The sequence below is a fragment of the Orycteropus afer genome, unplaced genomic scaffold (assembly GCF_000298275.1).
Source record: "Orycteropus afer afer isolate SDZICR_OR568_19922 unplaced genomic scaffold, OryAfe1.0 scaffold00043, whole genome shotgun sequence".
In the NCBI taxonomy this organism is placed as follows: domain Eukaryota; kingdom Metazoa; phylum Chordata; class Mammalia; order Tubulidentata; family Orycteropodidae; genus Orycteropus; species Orycteropus afer.
Genome location: NW_006921630.1, coordinates 1,170,281 through 1,193,478, shown reverse-complemented (window position 1 = coordinate 1,193,478; position 23,198 = coordinate 1,170,281). Strand labels below are relative to the sequence as shown.

At 41.0% G+C, this 23,198-nt stretch overlaps 1 protein-coding gene across 1 annotated transcript in view; it reads left to right on the top strand.

Moving 5' to 3' along the window:
* The window catches only part of ASTN1 (astrotactin 1), a 500,284-nt gene that overhangs the window by 344,345 nt on the left and 132,741 nt on the right, over nucleotides 1–23,198 (top strand). Inside the window, exons 10-15 of the mRNA XM_007937608.2 lie at nucleotides 1,454–1,591; nucleotides 2,340–2,490; nucleotides 11,292–11,458; nucleotides 14,668–14,862; nucleotides 16,854–17,066; nucleotides 19,366–19,370. Coding sequence (XP_007935799.1) covers nucleotides 1,454–1,591; nucleotides 2,340–2,490; nucleotides 11,292–11,458; nucleotides 14,668–14,862; nucleotides 16,854–17,066; nucleotides 19,366–19,370 — 869 coding nt within the window. The remainder of the gene's footprint in view (nucleotides 1–1,453; nucleotides 1,592–2,339; nucleotides 2,491–11,291; nucleotides 11,459–14,667; nucleotides 14,863–16,853; nucleotides 17,067–19,365; nucleotides 19,371–23,198) is intronic.

Below are 23,198 nucleotides of genomic sequence, written 5' to 3'. Positions count from 1 at the left end.
GAATGCCCTAGTACAGCCCCTCCCTGCACAGAATTAACTTTACCTGCTGCCTTATATCCTTCTGAGTGGGAGGAGTGGGATGCCTCTCTGAGAGCAAGATTTCTGATGTTTCATTGCTGCTCAATGCAGAGGTTCATCTGACAGGTCAGAGAAGCAGGGGGCCAAGAGTAAGGGTGTGAGGGGGGCAGAAATCCTTCAAACTCTGACCACATAACACTTACCAATAGCTTTTCTTCTTCCCTGGGGATCCCTTGCAGCTAACCAGGAATTTGCTTTCTCCTCTTTCAGTTGCTTTTGCACCAGGGCTGTCTTTCAGAGGGTGGGTGAAATTGAGTAGCTTGGCTACCTTGTAACCCATGAGCCCCAGAATGGGTCAGTTCTCTGGGCAGCATTCTGAAGAGTACTGTTTTTTCATAGGAGACCTCAAGTCAAAAATCTGGTTTCCTAGCATCTCAAGTAAGCAGGGAGGAGTGAGGAGAGGGTTAGGAAACAGAAAGGAGCCAGATTCTGAAGTACTGCTCTGTGACCGGCATGCTAATCATGCCAGTGCTGGGTTCTGTTTAATTGTACGCATCCTTGCATTGTTCCTCCCTCCACATTAAGTTGGAAGGGGACGCCAGGCTGCCACAGCCTCGTGATATCCCACCCACACTGGCTTTTATCCCTAGACTATTTTTGACTGTGAACATAGAGCATTTGAATGCCTTTGAAATGGAATGAATGAATAAATAAACAAATAATCTTTCATAGTTTCCTTAAGCTCTCCCTTGAAATGCTGATTGATTCTTTTATTCCTTTTGGCTCTTGTTATAAGAATTTAAAAAAAAAAAAAAAAATAAAAAAACTTTCCTGTATCCCAGGGGTTAGCTGTGTTAGCTAAGGGTGTGGGTAGGAGTGCAAAGAACAAGTCTGGGGCTATTTGGTTCCTTCTTCTTCTTTCCTCTCCCTAGAGTCTCCTGGCTTCAGTCATTTCTGTTCCCATAATACAGAAGCCAGAAGAGTGGAGCTTTTTCCATTCTTTACCTTGGTGGTGTTCTTCCAGGCATACTACCAGAAAAACCAAAGCTACAACTGAAGGTTTGCAGCCCATGGGATGGAGATGGTGGGAGACCACCATCTCTTTTTGATTAAAATGCTTCCAATCGTATCTGACTTAAGGCTGGGAAAGCCTGGCTTCAAATCTGAAGAACTCTCTTCATAAGACTTGATGAAAACTTCTAACAGCTGGCAAAGTGAATGTTATTATCAGTTCTCCAATTGACTGGCCATATGAGCAAGAGCAGGCCTCTCTGCTTCCCTTGGACTCAGTCATATCATACATAAAATGACAATAAACTCTCCTTTCCAAAGAGGATGGGTAAGGGTGAGAAGGAAGCACTGAAGGTATACTGCCAGATTCTCCTTTAGGGGGTTATTCCTAATCATAACCCCCTGGTGTTGGATATCCCTGCAGGTTCACCTACACTCTGGGGGAGGGCATGTGGCTGCCCCTCAGCAAGAGCTTTGTGATTCCACCAGCTGAACTGGCCATCAACCCATCGGCAAAGTGCAAGACGGACATGACAGTGATGGAGGATGCTGTGGAGGTCAGGTGAGTCTGGCCTCAGGCACTTCACTTGGGAGGCTAAGTGAGATACTACTAGAAGGTGCTGGCTTCTGGGAATGGAGTCACCTCAAACCTAAAGGAGAAATTGGCAGGCAGCCTTCAAATTCTCCATACCCTGTGCCAAAACCTACTTTTTTTCTGGGTCAATATTGCACATCCCAAGGCTCATACACTGGAAGAAGATATAAAATTAGACTTTGTAAACATTTTCTACATACCCTAAGGACTGACAGGCAATGGAATTTTCATTTCCTTGTCCAAGTTCACACCTCCTTCTTTGACCAGGCATTATAGCATGGGCTCATTTCTCAGATATAGAGGATGCCCATAATTTGTTCATTGAAAGCTCAGATTATCTTTAAGTTTTATAAGAAAGAACAAGACATGATCAGTTTTTGGTTACCCGCCTAGTGCTTAACCATTGTGCTGCCTGTTGAAACCTATTGCTATTAAGTCAATTCTGACTCAAAGCTATTCTATTGGACAGAGAAGAACTGCCCCATAGGGTTTCCAAGGCTATAATCTTTACAGAAGCAGATTGCCACAGCTTTCTCCTGCAGAGCAGCTGGTTGGTTTGAACCATTGACTTTCTGAGTGTTTAACCACTGCACTACCAGAGCTCTTTGATTGAGCTCCTAAGGCCCTTATTAGGGACAGTACAGAAATGTAATACTACTTGTTGCACCTGGAGGCCTCTTGACTCTTTCCTGCCTCCCACTCTTTTTCCCTTCAGAGAGGAGCTGATGACCTCGTCCTCCTTCGACAGCCTAGAAGTTCTCTTGGATTCATTTGGGCCAGTGCGTGACTGTAGCAGGGATAACGGGGGCTGCAGTAAGAATTTCCGCTGTATCTCAGATCGCAAGCTGGACTCCACTGGTTGCGTGGTGCGTCTACCCTGCTGAGCTGATAGTTTCTGTTTTGGGAATGGGGAGGGAAGACACATGATAAGCCACAATGAATATGTGTAGATGAAAATGTACTGTGAATAAAAGAGAGGTTCAATGGTGATCCTGTTATCACTGTTGTCCAGTCTAAATTAGGAATCTTCTCTTGATGGAGAAGATGAGGAGATAATGATCATCCAGTTAATCAATAAGTACTTATGCAGCACCTACTATGTGTACTGTAACTCTCTAAGGAACATTTTATGAATTGTAAGACATGATTCTCTCCAGTCTTACAATCTAGTTGGTGAGATGTTCCCAAAATAATTTGAGAATTAACTACTTATTAGTGTGCTGTTGACTCTAAGTGAGAATATTTTAGGAGAAAACTAGTTAGGGCTAGAGTGATGAAAGATGTAAGTTACACAAAGAATGTTTAAGAAGAAAAATGTCCCCATTGAGGTCATGGCAATGAACTACTTTACCAAAGATGGGTTTGTAACTTATTATCAGTTTATGGGCTTGGCCTCCTTTAAAATATAGGATACTATGAACTAGAAAGACTGTTTGGCCTAGAGTGGACTAAAACATCCCATGTCATGAATATGAAGATTGTATTGAGCCATAAAGGTAAAGGGAAACAGGTGAAAATGAAGCCGTCAGCTGCTGGCCCCTTTTTATTGGCTGTTTTCATGCCCATCTACACTATTGTCTGTTTCCAGGTCTCAGTTCTTTAAAGGACAGAATGATGCAGAGAAAGGAACCCTGGTGGCATAGTGCCTAAGGCATTTGACTGCTTACCAGAAGTCTGGTGTTTCAAACCCACCAGCCACAGAAGGAAGGTTGAGCAATAGTCAGATTCGACTCGATGGCAGTGAGTTTTTCAGAGAGGAGAGGGAATGGGTGAAGGAAGGCCCAGAAGCCAACATGAAGGGAATGGAAAGGAGAGGGAGAGATGAACCACTGAGACACACAGTTCTGCAGTGTTTGGAGAGCAGGGCCAGGAGCTTCCAGTTCTGGAGAGAATATGGTGTCCCATCTTGCTTCCTGATCTGAAGGCAATGCTCCTGTGAGGGGCACAGAAGAGGGCAAGCTTTAAGGATGCTGAGCCCATGATGGCCTTCTCTCTCTGCCATCACTGAGTACCTATTCTGTTCAAAGAGCTGTTCTCCATCAAAGATGGATGTGTAGATGGGGTCCAGGTGGGAGTCTCCTGGCCTTAAGTCACCCCAAACCTTCACAAACTAGGCTATAGTTGACAGGAGCATGAATCCTCTGAAAAGAGAGAGAAAATGGAGAAAAAAGAAGGAACAGAGAGCTGAGGGGCAGGTAAGTGGAGAATTTGGCAGATCCATCAAAAGGAGAGGGTCACCACGGGGAAATATAAAGAAAAGTGCTCTTTAGGCTGTGTCTTCCAAAGGTGACCAGGGGGTAAATTGATGCCCCAGAGGGCTCCCTTCCATTTGGCTAGTCCACTTTCAGATGTCTTAAGCAATGAGCTTCCCAACTGGGTCCCTCAGGAGACAATTTCACTGTCTAATGGAGCTGCCAGCTGAGACACATTTTTGTTACTATTCAGCCTGCTTTTCCTCATCCAGATTTCAACCTTTCATTATTCTCTCGGGTCATTCTGACTACTGAGACACTGTGTGTACACATGAGCAAATATCCTCATGTGAGTTTGAGTGTGCACATACATTTACACACATGCACGTGGATGTATGCTCCACCTCTTCCCACTTCTCTGCCCCTTTCCTGAGCCCATGAGGGTTATTTGTCAAATACCTTCTGTTGGTGATCCTAGCCCCTTTTACTTGGCATATAGCCATGCTGATATATTTTTGTACTTTTAACACTGTGATCTGTGAGACAGAACTAGCAGAAATAGTTCCCATGAATATGCATTTGCATTAAGGTTGCTGCATTTTAGAATTGGAGCCACTGCAGAAAGTGACTCAATTATACCAGGGCTTAATATTAGCATAATACTTTGAAGTTACTGGTCCACATTGCTCTTTGAAGAAGTAGGGGGACAGGCTCATTGGCAGGTGCAATTTACTGTTTATTCATTGGTTAGGAACACATGGCTCCTGTAGCAGAGGTACTGATGAGTTGAGAACTGACACATCACATCATGATCCTGTGACCTCAATTTGAGCCTGAGAAACCTGACATTGGGCATCAGTACTATTACAGAGCCTTGGTGTATTAGCAAAGCAATCCCTTGTCATCCAGATGGAGACCAAGGACAAAACATCAACAGAACCAAGTACAGTTTGGGGAGAACTGGGCTGCTTTCCTTCCTCCATGCAATTCCTGCCATTCAGTTCTCTGGTAGCGAAACTGAAGACTTCCCCTGGAAAGGTATATTTTTTATGAAAGGAGAAAAAAAATGAGAAATTTAGAACACACTGGTCCTTAGTGTACCTAGGAAAGGTGAAGAGAAGTGGGACAGGAGAGGACATATACTCCTATACTGGCTGAAACCACCAGTTGGGGTTTGTGTTTGGCCCACATTGGCTGCTCAACCTTCATTCTTTCAAAGAAGGCTGGGCACGTTTCTCAGTTATGCATGGACTCCCACAGGGTTAATTGCTACCCAGTTAATTGCTCTGTTGTTTATATGGTCTCTGAGGACAGGAAACAAATACCCGTGAAAGGCACAGGCCTGTACAAACCACAATCACTCAATGTTCCAAACCAAACCATTGTCAAACAGCAGGGACTTGCTGAACCTTTGGAAAGCCTACGAGAGCTGAGGTCTGTCACTTATCACTTGTGACCAGGTCCTAGTTCTCCCCATTGTCCTTAATATACCCAGGTGAGAGTAGTGGTCTCTACTCAAAAGCATAAGAACACTGGTTCTCAAAAATCACTTCCGCAGAGCCCTAGGATCCTGCCAGATTACACTATTAGCAAGATTGCCATGTTGCTGTTGTTATGTGCCGTCGAGTCGGACCGGACTCATAGAAACCCCTCGTTGGGTTTCCAAGGTGGTATCACTACAGAAGTAGATTGCCCAACCTTCCTTCTGAAGAGTGGCTGGTGGGTTTGAACCGCCAGCCTTCTGGTTAGCAGTCAAGTGCCTTAGGCACTATGCTACCAGAGCTCCAAAGATTTCCATAGATTCCTTAAAACAACACAAATTGTTGTCTTGCAGTTCTGTAGATTGGAAGTTCAACATGTATCTCACTGGGCTCAAAATCAGGTATCAATATGGCGGTATCCCTTTCTTACCTTTTCCAGCTCCTAGAGGTGGTCCACATTCATTGGCCCTTAGCTCCCTTCCTCCATCCTTAAAGCCAGCAACATTACATTTCTATGACCATTATTTAAGAGTCACATTTCTCTCTGTCTCCTCTTTTGCCTCCTTCTTCCTCTTTTAAGGACTCCTGTGATTTCATTGGGCCCATCCAAATAATCCAGAATGATCTTCCCATCTCAGCGTCCTTAACTTAGTCACACTCAAAAAATGATTACCATGTAAGGTAACACATTCACAGGTTCCTAGGATTAGTCTGTGGACATCTTTGGGGGCCATTAATTGAGAAGGCAATGGGGACTGGCACAGGCTTGGTATGTAGGATTCCAGTCTCCCCACTTCCTGCTTTAATCAGGACATCTTCAGTCTTACCAAGTCTACATATTGAGGTTTAGTATAAAATTTTGTTTAAAAATGAATAGTTCCAATGCTATATAAAAAAAAAAAAAAAGGAAAATCCATCTCTAATTCTCCTTTCTTATACTTATCCTGAATGGGGCCAAAGGAATGCCTTTTGCTTTGTGAGGTGTCTCTATGTCCTTACATGAAAGACCACGGCTGGAATTGCCCAGCCTTCTTGTGTATCAAACACATGACCCTCCTTGCCAAAGCATTATGCTGTAATGAGCTTTGCATTACTCAAAGGTCCTGACACCCTTCTTTCCACATGCTATCCATAATAGTTTTCCCTGGAAATCTGTCATTTCACCTTCACTGGAGAACAGATGCACAGAGACCATTAGAGATGACCATCTCTCTTTCTCTCTGTAGTACAGTCAGAAGAGTTTGCTTTCAGAGAAATGGGGGCAGGATGCTATCACTGCCTGAAATATAAATTTAACTCCATTAAACTTTTCTTCCTGGGAAAAGTCCTGCATGCCTTGTGCTTGCCTGTCAGAGTCCATCAAAAAGTTGTGGAAATCATTGTTTGTGAAAGGAGTAAGATTGCTATCTAGTAAGAGAATCTATTTCAAGTAGAAATTATGGTTGCATGCTCTTATGAATCATTCAGGTAAAGCGAGGCAAGATCAGCTGCAGGAAATTGTCTCTCTATTCCCAGGGGCCCTGAATATGCGTCCATGTCCATCACTCATGTTCAGCTGCCAACAGAGCATTCACTCTCTAATCTGGAATTTAAGTGTGTGTGTCTCAGGTTTAGTGAGATCTGATTCGGCTCCTAAGTAATTAATCAACCAAAAACTACGGGTAGGAAAAGCAGGGGAGGAGAAGATGGCACAGAAAGGGAGCTGAATGGAGAAAATCATTTTAATCGCATTAGCAAATTATGCTTTAGACCAGTAATAAGTCAGGAAGTCATGAGCATCTCTCATGAAAGATGATTAACCTTGTATATTTTAGGGGTCACTGAAGTATGAGCTCCTTTATTAGACTTTCTTGATGGAGGATAGTTGTCGCCATAATAAATGGAGTTTTCTTCCTAAATGTGCAATTTATAAAGTCCTTAGGATTCCTAAATGTAACCTATTTAAACAAACAAACAAAAAATATAAACCAAACCCAACTGCCATCAAGTCCATTCCAACTCATACAGACCCTATTGGGGTTCCAAGGTTATAAATCTTTATGGGAGCAGACTGCCTCATCTTTCTCCTGTGGAACAGCTGGTGAGTTTGAACCACCAACCTTTTGGTTAGCATCCAAATGCCTTACCCACTGCACCACCAGAGCTTCTTAACCTGTGTAAAGAGGGGTTAATAGATGTCTTTGGGGTTCTCTATTGAACAAGCAGTTCTTTTTCTCCAGAAACAAATGGAGGGATTTTTCTCAAGCCAGGAGGAGAAATCTCCCAGCCCTTGCAAACACAGAAAAGGCAAGCTCCACCTGGAAGCTGAACTGCTCCCCTGAAGACAGGGTTCTGCAGCATATGCTTGTAGGAAGAGGGGCATTATTTGGAGCCTGGCATTTCCTTGCATTTAGATACAGATTTTGGTGGAGCCCAAAATGTGGATACAACAGCAGAAGGAGGATTCAGGCAAAAATAAAAACAAATCTACACCACAGGAAACTTGATTGATCAGACACCTTACAGAACAGGTATTCTGGTTTACCAAAGGCTACCAGAAAACTGTTTTTGATGTCAGCCATTTCTACTGGAAAACTTTCTAAAATGTAACTGCATCCTAAGTAAAACAGTGTAGTGAGGATGATTGCAACATTTTCTGGGATTGAGGATCTTGTCTTCAATTCAAGGTCATCACTCTGGACACTTTGCAGTGTTTCGTCATGTAAAAATATCTGCCCATAATGTGTGTATTGTGGGGGGAGGGGAGAGTGAAAGAGAATGATTATATAATTATTAGGCTGAATGTACAAATCTGTTATTGACTCCAGAATGTATTCTGGGGATTGCTTAAAACAAACAAGCAAATTTACAACTGACGTACGGAATTGTGTTAACTTGTTATCACATTGCTTTTATTTCTTTGGGGGCGGGGGTTCCATAAATCCAGGTTTCATCACACCCGAGAAGCAGCAGGGCAGAGTAGAAGGAACACACACAAGCTTGGGGCTCAGGCAGATCTAGATCCAAAGTCTGATTCTGCCTTTTACTAACTCTGTGACCTTAAGCAAGTTACTACATCTTTCTCAGTCTAAGTTTGCTTATCTGCAAAATCGGAAGAATAACACCTATCTGCTTTGTTGGGAATGAAGATAATATATGTAGATTGCCCTGCATATAGAGGTGCTCAATTCCTGATCACTGTTATTATTTTTAGCCTTGCTTACACGGCATCTGTCTCCTCTCCAAGGTTCCTAACAGAGTGTGACTATCATGTGTTCCAATTTGGGATAGCAATAGCCATCTAGACCTTAGGCTAAGTGAGCTGTGGGCATGCTAGGTTTGGGAATTCTTGAACAAATCCTGCTTGTGTTTCATTTGGTGAAGTCTTTATCAAAAATCATGCTTGAAGAGACATTCTAGGGTGGGGGGAAGCAAGTGGTTGGGAAGATGGTGATCCTGGCTGATGATTGAGATAGCTATTGGTTCAAGGCTGAAAGTACTTGAAGCCGGAATAACAGGAGGACAGGGTTTGTCTCTGCTTGATGGCTTCTCACAAGCTTTATAGAAGAGAAAAGAATAAAAAACTCATGGCAACCACTTCAGCCCATTTAATTCCAATCAAACTTCCCTGTTCCAATACCCTCATCCATGCCTGGGCAGCCACACAGTGGTGAAGCCGACTCCCTCCTGGTGGCACATCTGGTCTTACAGCTGGGTGGCCAAGGAAGTGGATGGATGGGGGGCTAACAAAATGTGGGGTGCAATTCTCAGCTGCCTTATTTGCTTGTTTACCATCATCTGGAACATCTGTGTTTGCACGGCATGGGGCAGCCCTTGGAAACTTCTTTAAAGGCTGTCACCTTCCAGCACTCCAGCTGGCTTCATGGAGAGAAAGGGGATGGACCAGGCTGGGATCCTGGCAGGGCCACAGGGGGCCATTTGTTTGGGAAATTGCAGAATTAGTGTCAGCAAACAGTGCCTATCCTGCTGCGATCTTTGATTGGGAAGTGGGGAGGGAGAAGAGGCGGGTTTTCAGAGGCACACCTGCGGCAGCTCTGGGCTACTAGGCCAAGGAGCTTGGCAGCAAAGAAAAAGAGCAAGCCAAGAGGCAGACAGGAGGGGAAGTGTTTACTACTGTGTTTCAATGAGTTTTGAAAGTTTTGTTTTGTTTGGTTTTGAAGGTGTGTGTTAGAGAATTGATAGTATGTGCATAAAACATAATCATGTAAGGTCCAGACTTTGGAGTCAGATCTGAACAGATGCCCAGTTCTGCCTCATTCTAGCTGCTTTACCCAGGACAAGTTATTTTCCCCCTTCCTGACTGTTCAGAGGATTCAGCTGTAAAGAAAATGTTAGATCTGTTGCACAGAGAGAAGAAGAGGATGGCAAAAGTCATCAACTTTTAAAGGGAGTCCAGTGCAGTGAGAAGCTTGTGATTAATTGGTTATGTTAATGGGCTCCTTATCTATTAAATGACATTAATAGGTTGTTGTGAGAGAAAATACCTAAAGCACTTAGCAGAGTGCCCAGCTCCTAGTAAGTGTTCAAGAAATGGCAGAGTCTCAGGGTTAATGTCCTTGGCTGCTAACTAAAAGGTTGGAGGTTTGATCCACCCAGAGGCTCCTCAGAAGAAAGGCTTTGTGATCTACTTTCAAAAGATCAGCCATTGAAAACACCATGGAGTACAGTTCTGCCTTGATGTACATGGAGTTGCCATGAATTAGAAGTGACTTGATAGCAACTGATGACAGCTGGTTTTGTGGAAAAGACTGTGCTGTAAGCTAATGATGTAGCAGCTAAGTCATGGACTCCATAGTTAGACTGCCGGGTCTCAGGCGTGGTCCTGCCATGGTTAACTAACTGTAGGAAGTTAAACTCTCTCAGTTTTTTATATATAAATTGTGAGTGACCATATTACTTACTTCATAGGGATTTTGTAGGAGTCAAGAGAGTTATTATAAATTAGTGAGACCATTGGTTGTTACATAATAAGTGCTTGGTAAGTGGTAGATTTGGTGGTTAGAACCCACCAGTCACTCCTTGGGAGAAAGATGAAGCAGTCTGCATCCATAAAGATTTACAGCCTTGGAAACCTTATGGAGCAGTTCTACCCTGTCCTGTAGAGTCACTGTGAGTTGGAATTGAGTCTGTGGCAGTGAGATTGGTTTTGGTATTTGGAAGTGTTAGATATTATTGATGAACAAGCTCCTCTGCCTTCCCTGGGATCTGACGTCTCTTCCTAGATTCTCTCTGCTGCTATTCCCAAAGACTGTATTGAAGGCATAGCGGTGCAGAAAAGCTAAATGACACACATTAACAATGTCCAAGGGACCAGAGATAAAGCCCAAACTCAAATGCAGTACCTGCAGATGCTCATGCAGCAGGTAGGTGCCCTTGTCTGTGTGTCTTCCTAAGGGCAGCTTTGATGAAGGCAGGTAATGAGTAAGGCCACTTCCACTATGCAAGCCATACAACACTTCTCCAAGGTCACAGACAAAGTCAACATTCTCCTTCAGGCTGGAAGCCCTGGCTCAATCCATTCCCCCCAACACTGCTGTCTGGTACCAATGTTAACAAAGACCTTTGGACTTGAAAAGAGCCTTATTAATACTAAGACCAAATAACAGCACTCCCTTCTCCTGGCCCAAAGAAATCTCTGCTGAAGTATTTTAATTCTAGCCGATCACATCCACACTTCCGGCAGCCTGAGGATCGACTGGGAGGCTAGCACTTGTGGTTCTGTCTTGCTACAGTGCTCTCTTCCAGCCTGTTTGGAGAAACCAGCTTTAATGCAAACATATGTGATCTATGCTCAGAGAAAAGAAGAAAGATGTCAAAAAAGGTCACTTGTTCTTAAAAGGAGTGCAGTGTAGAGGGAAATTCATGGATTAATTGCCAATAGTAATGATTTCCTGACTGAGTGATAAAAATCGATGTTAGTGGTTACATTCTGATTCCCAGAGAACTCAATCTCCTGATTCACCCACTTGTGTGGATGCTTTCTGATTGTGCCAGTGCCCATCTGGACTCAGCCCAATGAAGGACAGCTCTGGCTGCTATGACCGTCACATTGGGGTGGACTGCTCAGACGGCTTCAATGGCGGCTGTGAGCAGCTGTGTCTCCAGCAGATGGCACCCTTCCCAGATGACCCTACCTTGTACAACATCTTTATGTTCTGTGGGTAAGTTGAGCTGCCAGTGACCCCAAAGGCACTTCCCAAAACAAGGGATTTGCAGTGCTAAACTGGAAAAGTAAACCTGAATGACTTGGTTACTGTAGGCCAGCCCTCAGCTTCTGAGGATAAAGTCAGTAGGATAGGAAGAAGAGCACTTTTTAAAAGTGAAGATTGAGAAAAGCCTTAGGAGAAATCCAGCCAAACATCTATAGTTTATAGATGAAGAATCTGAGCCTCAGGGATTTATGTACAAGAGGAAATTAACCACATGGTTTACCTAAATCTTTGCCTACCTAAATCATTGCCTGCCCAAACCAGCATTTTTCAAACTATCTTTTGTGAAGCTACGTTAACCAGTGGTTTTGTGACAAAAGGATTCCATGGTCTAAAAGCTTGGAAAAGATTGTGTGAAACTAACCAATTACCAAAAGAAAGGGAAGGTCTTCAGAGAAATGGAAGCATATTTACATTCTGCTCCCATGGTCCCCACATTTTGTGCAGCCATCCCTTCTCAGGCTTAATAATTCCTTAGTGCAGTTTAAGAGCCCTTTCCTGTTGACAGTTCTTTCATTCACTTCAGTTCATTTCCTCTCAGGATAACTCAGTGAGGGAAAAGAGCAGCGAATGCTGTCCCACAGATACAGAAGGCTACAGATGAGAAAATGAATGCACAGTGAAGTTAAGGGACTCTCTGAGGGCTAGGGAGTCAGTAAGTGGGTGAAATAGGACTGGAATTCAGACTCTCACTGATTTTTTAAACAATTCTAGTATCCTCTCAAAATTTAAATTTACGTTACTTACCAGAATTATATTTGAGACATTTTCATGCTATATTTGTAAAGGAAATAAAGATCTGGCCCACTGTTCCGTAACCATAATTGACTTTTCTATTCTTCCTTCCTTTCTTTCTTCTTCCTCCCTTCCTCTCTTTGCTTTTCTTTCTTCTCTTCTCTGCATGCTATTCTCCCTAGTATGAGCTCTGGAACTAGCCCTCACCCCCCAGCTTTCCAGGAGAATGTCTATTTTATGCCACAAACCATGTGGGCCCCTGCGCTACAAAGATGAGTGACATAGTTCTTGCCCTCAAGGATCTCACGATCTAATAGATTGACCAAGAAAAATCAATGTTTACAGTCATAAAATGAAGTGGATTGCTGTTCAAAACCAGTGCCTGCTGAATAATCATGCAATGAGTATTTAGTAGAGCTGTAGTGTTATTGCATTTCATTTTCTTTTATTTCTTTGCAATTGAGCAATTTCCATATTCCATTTCTTATAAAATCCCACTCCATAAATAGAAGCTCATTCTTAATTTTAATGCTCTCCATAATGTTATCATCATGGTTGACCCAGTCAATTAACAGACGTGAATTCAGTGAAAGTTCTGTAGATTTATTTAATAAACAAATATTTGAACACCTACTTTGTGCAGAGAACTGAGTGAAGTATTAGATCTAGGAGAAAGAACAGGAGGTTCCTACCCTCCAAGGATGTGGGATAAGAGAAGTGGCTGTGAACACAAAGTGGGAGGGCCAGAGCACTATGGAAGGGGAAGCTGTCAAGATGCTTAAGGTGAACTTTATTTGAATCAACCAAATACTGTGATACTGGGAAATACTGTCTTACAGCTCAAGTAAAAATCTACTTCACACACTTGTCCTAGCCACTAGTCTGGTGCCGGAGAGTCTTCTGTGGATCTCCAGCCCTATCTATTGGCTAGACTGATACAGTAGGCTCCTAACTGGACTCTCTTTCCTGTTTCAATCTGAATTAGGTACATATGTCTATTTAATACTCTCCAAGGCACTATACATAGCCTGCCAAAAGAAGTCCGTGTTCTGAGGTTCTTATAAAGGCAAATCAAATCGCATGCACTTATCATTCAAGTACTCTACTCACACCTGTTACATATTTTACACAAATATGTAAATGGGGAAAACAGCAATTAAAACTACATTGTCATTGGCCTCATTTGCACTTCTGCTAATACTAATATTGTCAATACTAAATGAGTATTTGTTATGTACGGTTATATATAAGTTCTTCATATTCAGTACTTCATTTTATTTTCTCAGTGATCCAATGATGCAAGTACTGTTTTTTTATTTTTGTTTTGCAGTTTTTCCCCTTTACAGGTGTGGAAGCTGAGCTCAGAGAGGTAACAACTGGCCCAGTGTTAGCCAGTAAATTGCAGCCATTACCATTACAATATTGTTTCTCACTACTTAAAACTATAATTACTTATTCCTCTATTTAAAGAAGAGGTTTTATCTTATGGCAACTATTAATGTAGATAGTAATAAATGATGTGTTTCCATGTCGTGAACATCTATAAATTCTAACTCTTGTAGATTTAGAGACACAAATGGAATCAATATTCTTTTTAAATGAAAGCTTTATCAAAGAAGCGGTTCTTACTTGACCTAACAAATGTTCTTCTTCTCAATTTAACTACCCATAAGGCCCAAATAATGATTTATAAGTCATCAACCTGTGTTTACCAACATTAGCACTGCTTTTCCATTAGTGTAACTGTATCTGTATAATGAGGTGGATGCCAAGGAGGTAGCTCTCAGTTAATGGTGCACACAGAACACTTTGTGGCCTAGTTTCTATTTTGTTCAGGAAGGCTACTCTGAGTGGAGAGGGAGTTAATATGGGTTGATCTTGTGTTTGGATACAGTAAAACAGAACACAGCCAGGAGATGATAAATCTTTCTAATTTCTTAGTTGACTTGTCACAGGATCAGATTAGAAAGTTATTAATTTCTTAAGCACAGTGTCATTCCTTTTGCTGCCTAATTACCTTCCAAACAAATGTAGGGCCTGGCCATGTGGATGGTTCTTGAGAAAGGCTGTAGAATGTCTTGGATTTAATTGTGCTAACTCATTTATAAGCAAATCTCTGGTAATTCTTACCCTGAGCCTCTTTGAGAAAGCATGCATTTATCAGAAGAAAGAGCATCCTCAGAAGCTCTGAACGCACTTATTTGCAAAGGAGAGGTGAGAAGTTTGGTAAGATCACAGCATAGAAGGAGACTTAGTTTATAGGCTTAGGAAAATGAATTGTAAGTGGGTAAAATCAAATTGGAATATTCATAATCTTTGACCATGCAGCCCTTTCCCAGAGTCATTTCTTTCCAATTCATTGGGTTGACTTGACTATATAGTTCATTGATGGAATACTTCTTGTCTTGGGCTTTCCATGCTGTTAGGTGCATTGAAGATTACAAGCTTGGTGTGGACGGGCGCTCTTGCCAACTCATCACGGAGACCTGCCCAGATGGAGGTGACTGTGGGGAAAGCAGAGAGCTCCCCATGAACCAGACCCTCTTTGGGGAAATGTTCTTTGGGTATAACAACCATTCCAAGGAAGTGGCTGCTGGACAAGTGCTAAAAGGAACATTCAGGTGAATTTCATATGCAGAGAACTGATTGTTCAGAGCAGTTGATGAATTTTCTTCCTTGAAGAGTTTGTGTATTTTCATTGCAAAAAAAACATATATAACACAACATTTGCCAGTTCAGCATTTGTCAGTTGTACAATTCAATGAAACAACCTTACACAATGATTTATATCTTGAAGCAAGGCAAGTGTGATACTGCCTAGAAGGATAGGTCATGGTCTCTCTCAAGGTCTTCTCCAAGTCTATACCCCTCTTCTAGAATCCAAGAACCATGCTTCCTCTGGGTGAATGGGAAAGGGTTAAGTGAGCTGTTACCTTGCCCAGGCAAGGACTGCAAGAGTTTTTGTAACAGCCACCCCAAAATGCTAAAGTTCCAGTTTCCCTCTGAGTGGGAGAACAAGAGTGTGAGTCAGTCTAGAATAGTGAATTCCACAGGGTTTTCAATGACTGGTTTTTCAAAGGCAGGCCTTTCTTCTGAGATCCCTCTGGGTTGACTCAAACCTTCAACCTTTTAGTTAGCAGCTGACTAACTAAATAAACTTATTTACCAGTTAAGCATTTGTCAGCTGTACAATTCAATGAAACAACCTTACACAATGATTTATATCTTGAAGCAAGGCAAGTGTAAATAAGTTAGCTGTTTAGACTCCCAGTCTAGAACAGTGGTTCTCACAGTGTGGTCCAAGAATCTCTGAGGGTCCTAGAGATGCTTTCAAGGGATCTGCCAGCTTTCCACTTTTCTTAATGTTGATAGACTAAATTTATGTCTTATACTTAAAATAATAAATTACAATAAATTGAATGCAAATGTGAGACTCCAAAATTTAAAAATGTGAAATAATGCTTTTCTCCTCACCACTTTTTTAGGTGGAAATATAATTATTTGTCATAAAATATGTTAGCATTTAATAGGTTTATTGCTATTTTTTAATAAATCAGATATTTTTAAATTTTCTATTTCATTTTCTAATGTGATAAATATTGATAGACATGGCCCATATGAACAAAAGCAAATTGAAGGCTTTGATTATTTTTAAAGGTGTAAAGGGGTCTTAAGGAGCTCTGGTGGTGTAGTGGTTAAGACATTTAGCTGCTAACCAAAAGGTCAAGGGTTTGAACTCATTAGCTGCTCTGCAGAAGAAAGATGAGGCAGTCTGCTTCCATAAAGATTTACAGCCTTGGAAACCCAATGGGGGTCACTATGCATCAGAATTGACTCGATGGCAGTGAGTTATTAGTGTTTTTTAAAAAAGGGGGTCTTGAGACCAAAAGATTCCATACCACCCATTTAGAATATTTCAGAAGATCTTCCATTTAACCCTTGTCCCTGTTCTATCTTGGGATATTAGAATACATGTTCCTCAGAACCCGTGGGAAAATGCTTTCCAGGAAATGAGGATAGTGATGATGATGTTAAGGGTTATAATAGCATTCTTTAAGAAAGGAAGGAAAAAAAGGAGGAAGGTATCAAATAAGGAAGGTATAGAGTGAGGAAGTTGATAGCTACATGGGCCTGGAACCTTATGAGCAAACTGATAGTAGACTTCTGAACCAGCTCTTGGAGTCAGATGCTTTTACTATTACAGACAGGAGACTTTACTTAATATTTGCCTGGAAATTTGCTTGCCAAAGGCAATGAGATATCATAACTAATCTCTTGGTAGAGTGGTGCCTGGCTCCTTCACTGCAGCCTAGTAATGAAAGTGAAGAGGCTATCAGGGAGTAGGACTGGAAAGGGGGTGGGCGAGGGAAGAATATTTCCTATCATTTAAGTAGACCTTTAAAGTTCCCTCATTTCTCATCTCTCCCTGCCCCACCCTGCCTCCCATATCCATTTGTCTTATTACAGACATGCTTATCAAATGGGGTTGAGGGTGAGGGGAGCTTTGTGGCTCAGAAAGAATTTGTACATTCTGGGTTGAGATATGGATTTTCCACCAATGAGTTGGGTTCACCTGAACACTCAAAAAATGAAGATCTACTCCTGTTTCCAGGCAAAACAACTTTGCACGAGGTTTAGACCAGCAACTGCCTGATGGCCTTGTGGTTGCCACTGTCCCACTGGAGAATCAGTGCCTTGAGGAAATCTCAGAGCCCGTGCCAGACCCTGACTTCCTGACTGGTGAGTTGACCTCCCTACCCTTATTTAACCAGCAAAAACCAGGCAGCTCCCTATGGTTTCATAAAATCAAGACTCTTGACCTTGTGTTTATTTTGGTTACTAAACCAGTGATTTCCATGATACAGGATAAAAGCTCAGTTGTAAAACTGAAGGCTAATAGGATAATTTGCCACTAAAATTGTCAATATTATTATATAGTCCTCTGCAAAATGGTCATAATAATACCTTTCCCTGCTAAATTCATAGTGATGCTTTGAAAGCAAATGAGAAAATAGATGTGTAAGAGTTCAGAGTTCTTGGTGGGATTAGTGGAAGTGACCAGGTCATCATAGAACCACAGACAGATGATGGATTGCTACAATAACCTAAATGCCCATCATTGCTACTGTTTGGTCCCCTGGCAAGTCGTTATAGAGGAGTGTAAGGGAATAGAAAATAATAGAGCTATGCTATATTCAAACAAACCTGGTTTTGAATCCTGGCTCTGCTACTTTCTAGCTGTGTGACATAGATAACATAGTCTCTCTCGGTCTCATGGTCACTCACAGGAGGGATAATAATGGCTGTCCCCAATGCTGTTTTGCACCCAGTGATACAGCTCCCTGGGCTCATTCTGGTATGCCTATGGTTGGAAGAGGCAGGAACCTTGGAAATATTTCCTTCCCCTGTGCCTCTAAAAACCCTCCAGTTAACACCTCCCAGATTAAAGAAGAGACTTTAAGCATCTTATGGACACAGGAGACATTACTAAGCTGGGACTGCAAGGATAGACCCGAGCTCAATTCCACTGTTGTTGGCTTTGCTCATTTCTCCATAACTCCTCCTTTTCTCTTTCTATACCTTTCTTATTAGTCTTTCCTCTTTCTTTCTTATTGGATTGAGCTTAGGGTAGCCTCTTCCAGATAGCATATTATGTTAAAAACTTTAGTTTAGACCTGAATGGGTTTAGAAGTAGGTTTGTCCAAGGCCATGGCCAAGAAAAACCCAGGTGCTCTTGGAGTGTAAAGGTACCATACCATAGTAATTAATTGACACTGGAGCCTAATAGCTGGGATCCACTCCTTACTGGCTATGTGCTCTTGGGAAAATTACCCAACTTCTTTGTGCACCAATGTTTTTAACCTGTGAAAATGTGTATTATACTATCTTCTTCACAGATGTGATATGAAGAATAAATAAATTAATATTTATAAAGTTTTAGAACAATTCTTGGCACATCTATGTTTATTAAATAAATAAATATACAATTCAAGCTACCAAACAGTGTTTTCTTTATAGCAAAAGGAGAGAGAGCAAGAGAGAAAACTATTAGATAATGTTCTGGGCCAGGAAAAAACTCTTTGAAGGACCTCTCACACATACTGTCACACACATCCCAAACAGAAGAAATTAAAATGAAGCCTCTGGCCACATCCCTAAACCCTACATCTCTAACCATAGGGAGTCTAGCTCCCACATCGTTTCCTTGGAAACACTTCCCATGTATTATGTAAAATGCTTTGTAAAGGATATGTGCCATGGTACATATAAATAGGGTAATAAATCGTTTGGCCTCTACTTAAAGATCCATCAGGACATCTGTCTCACATTTTATAACTTATTGTGGAGTTAATAATCACCAGGCTAGGAGGACACCCAGAGTGGCCCTGGATGTTACTTGAATCTTTCTAGTAAGAGTGAGTGATAGCTTTGGGAAACATCAGAAGAACATGTGTTTGAATCTTTGGAAATAAGGAAGAGGCCCAAACTTGATCTTCATCTACAACAGAAACTTCTTTTCCCCATGTCCTTGGGCTTACTCTAATTTGTCTTATTGGATGCGAAATGAGTGAGATAATGATCAGATGGGACATTTCCATTTCTCATGATCTCGAAGCAGTAAAGTCTAACATTACCAAAAATGTAGAGGTAACTTTTTTTGATCAGGTTACTTTTCTGCCCAGCCTTTACTTTCAACATACTTTGATTAAGAAATGGGGACAGTTAGGCTGTGATCATGTATTTCCATCAGTATTAGAAAAGATTGGGTTTATTATAAAGCCTGGAATAGTGACAATAATCTGTTAAAGACATGATTGAAAAAACTTACCTTATATTAGTAACTCTCTCACTTCTGGCAATATTTTAATTATCTATTTTCTTGGAGTCATAGAGTGACTCTCATATCATGTTGTGCTATGTTCCATTATAGGTCACAATCCCTGTAAACCTACAAGCTTAGAGGACTTTACAGCTAAAGTGATCTTTAGAATCTTCTATATAAGCATTCCAAGTATTTTTTTTATTAAAACTAATTGCTCTACTCATAAATAGTTTCTCCTTTCAAATACATTTGGAAAGACTCTATGTAGTATCTTTTCAGCAGTTTGCCACACTTTGCATAGACAAGGTTCAGAGATACCCTCTAGTAGAGAAATCCATTTCACTTTATTTAACCCAGCAATCCCCAAGCTTATTTTACTAGACAATTTTTTTACACATAGCACCTATTTCTATCTTGTAGAATTTGTGGTTTGCAGAACACACTGAAAAGTCCTTATCTATGTGTTTTATTGTGGTGATTGCTTTGCTGCTCATCAAAATCACAGTTAAGAATTCCAATTCTCTGGCCTTTTTGAAGTTATAAAGTGAGAAAAAGAAAGAAGTTCAGGCAGACAGAGGAGATAAAGGACACTGCTGTTGTTCTCAGGTGCTGTCTAGTTGATTCCAACTCACAACAACCTCATACACAACAGAATGAAACACTGCCCGGTCCTGCACCGTCTTCACAATTTTGGCTATGCTTCAGCCCATTGTTTGCAGCCACTGTGTCAATCTGTGTCACTAAAGGCCTTCCTCTTTTTTGCTGACTCTCTACTTTACCAGCATGATGTCCTTCTCCAGGGACTGGTCCCTCCTGATAACATGTCCAAAGAATGTCAGATGATATCTTGCTTTCCTCATTTCTAAGGAGCATTCTGGTTGCACTTTTTTCAGGACAGATTTGTTTGTTCTTCTGGCAATGTATGGTATATTTAATATTCTTTTCTATCATCATCATTCAAATGCATCAATTTTTCTTCAGTCTTCCTTATTAATTGTCCATCTTTTGCACGCAAATGAGGCAACTGAAAATACCGTGGATTGGGTCAGGTGCACCTTAGTCTTCAAAGTGACATCTTTGCTCCTTAACACTTCACAGAGGTCTTTGCAACAAATTTGCTCAGTGCAATATGTCATTTGATTTCTTTTGGCCCCATATTTAAGGTCATTTGGGGGCCAGAATCACTTATTCTATGTGCAGATTTTGAGATTTGTACTCTTTGAAACTTGTAGTTCATCCAAAGGAAATGATCTCTTAGTTCTAGCACTCCGGGATAATATACTTCCCTGATATTTCAAATAAAATAACAAAAGAATGATTTCTTTTCTTCCTTCCTTCCTCCTCCCTCCCTCAATCCCTTTCTTCTTCCTTCCTTTCTTTCAGATTTCATGTAATGTCTGCTTAGACATTTATGTGTGTGTGTGTGTGTGTGTGTGTATACATAAAGTTCTTTCTCAAGAAAACACAGGAGGAAATATTTTGTTTGAAACAGTCATTTCAAAATGTGTCCCAAAATTATAATAAAATAAAATGAAAAACTAAAGCTGGCTGCATGTCAAGGGCACACTGAGAAAGAATCATATGACTCTGCTAGAAAAGATAAACTTTAAACTATCTTTTTCTTTTTAACTAATGGAAATATTATCTGTAAATGCGCACAGAACAACATCTCTCAGCATTAACAGTTATGTAACTGTTTCCCCAAGTATGGTGTAGCATAAATGCATTCAGGGGAATTGTTGTTGAGCAGTTAAGAAATAGTGTTCCATTGTTTGGCTCATGCTTGATGGATGTGGGACAGTCATTCCTACCCCCTAACCAGTGCTTGTTCCTTTATTCTTTATTCCCTTCTTTGTTCTGAACTAAAGCCTAGGAAGTTGCAATGAAAGCACCAAGTAAGAAAAGTCAAGTTTACACAGTTAGGGCTAATGACAAGGAGATAATGAAGATGATGATGAAGATTCTAACATTACAGAAATGTATGTGTATGGTGCTTTATCTTTTATAAAAGTGCTTTTATATCCACTTCTTTGTTTTGTTCTCACAACCTACCTGTGAAATAGGTATGCATGAATACCACTGTTCCTACTTTACAGACATGAAAACTGAAACACTGAGTTGCCAAACCCAAAGTCACATGTTTTTGCTAGGTGCCATCGAGTCAGCTCCAACTCATTGTGACACCATGTATAACAGAATGAAACACTGCCCAGTCCTGCACCATCTTCAGAATCCTTATTATGCTTAATTAAACCCATCATTGGAGCCACTGTGTCAATCCATCTTGTTGAGGGTCTACGCCTTTGTTGCTGACCCTCCACTTTACCAAGCATGATATCCTTCTCCAGGGAATGGTTCCTTCTGCCAAGAGGACCCAAGTATGTGAGACAAAGTCTGGCCATTCTCACTTCCAAGGTGCATTCTATCTGCACTTCCTCCAGGATAGATTTGTTTGTTCTTCTCTCAGTCCATGGTATTTTCAGTATTCTTCACCAAAACAACAATTCAAAGACATCAACTCTTCTTCACTCTTCCTTATTCATTGTCCAGCTTTCACATGCATATGAAGCCACTGAAAATACCATGGCTTGGGTCAGGTGCACCTTAGTCTTCAAAGTGACATCTTTGCTCTTTAACACTTTTTTTTTACTAACATAATTTTCAAACTAATGGCAAAGCCAATGAGCTTGCATAACTAAGTATTTCATGTTACATAGAATAATTCCACATAACATACACATCTCAAACTTGAATGAAAGATACCTTTGAGGTTTGTGGCTGGAGTCTTAAACTTGGAAAATTAGAATTCCATTAGCATACTTTTGAAGGTAACAAAAAGTTTAAAAGCAAGAGTATGTAGTAGGATGACTGTCATTGCAAAGTTTTGCTGTCTGTTGTTAGGTGCCATGGAGCCAGCTCTGAATGATAAGGACCCCGTGTACAACAGAACGTAACACTCCCCAGTCCTGTATCATCCTCACAATCATTGCTGTGGTTGGGCCCATTGTCGCAGCCACTGTGTCCGTCCATCTCACTGAGGAGCTTCCTCTTTTTTGCTGATGCTCTACTTTACCAAGTATGGTGTCCTTCTCCTGGGATTGGTCCCTCCCAATAACATGCCCAAAGTATATGAGATGAAGTCTTATCATCCTCACTTCTAAGGGGCTCTGTGGTTAGACTTCTTCCAAGATAGATTTTTTCACTCTTCTGTCAGTGCATGGTAATATTTAATATTCTTCTCCAATGCTGTAATTGAAAAAGACATCAATTTTTCTTTGTTCAGCTTTCATACGCATATGAAACAATTGAAAATACCATGGCTTGGGTCAGGTGTACCTTAGTCCTCAAAGTAACATGTTTACTTTCCAAACCAAACCAAACCAAACTCATTGCCATCAAATCAATTTTGACTCATAGAGATTCCCTTTGGGTTTCTGAGGTGGTAAATCTTTATGGAAGTAGATTACCCAGTCTTCCTTCCATGGAGTGGCTGGTGGGTTTGAACCACCAACCTTCTGGTTAGCAGTCAAATGCCTTAGGCACTATGCCACTAGAGATCCTTAGCCCTTCCTAATAGCTGCCTTTTATTACTGTCAATAATAAAACACACAATGGAAGAAAATTGCAAAAGACTCACATAATTCTGTTACTTTATAACACCTTAAAGAGGTCTTTTGCAGCAGTTTTGCTCAATGGGATATGATGTTCAATTTCTTGACTGCTGCTTCCTTGGGCATTGATTGTGGATCCAAGTAAAATCCTTGGCAACTTCAGTATTTTCTTGCAAAACTTAATGCACTAAAAGAAGAAAATTTGAAAGAAAAATGTAATGACAAACTTTTCATCATTTTAGGCAACTTACCTTCAACTTCCTGAGATGAAATTTAAGCAGCTGATTCACTAAGCATCATTCCTGACCTTTCTTTTTGTTGCCTTACCAATAATTATTCTCATATGATTCATACAGAACTGGAAATTTGGTAATTACTGTGCTAATTTGATCAACGTTGACAATCCGCTAATTAAGCCCACCCCCTCCACCCCCTCTCCATCTATTCAGGTTAAATTTGTTGATTTAATCTGTAGAAAACATGGATTAAAATGGCAGGACACACATATGTATGTATATATGTA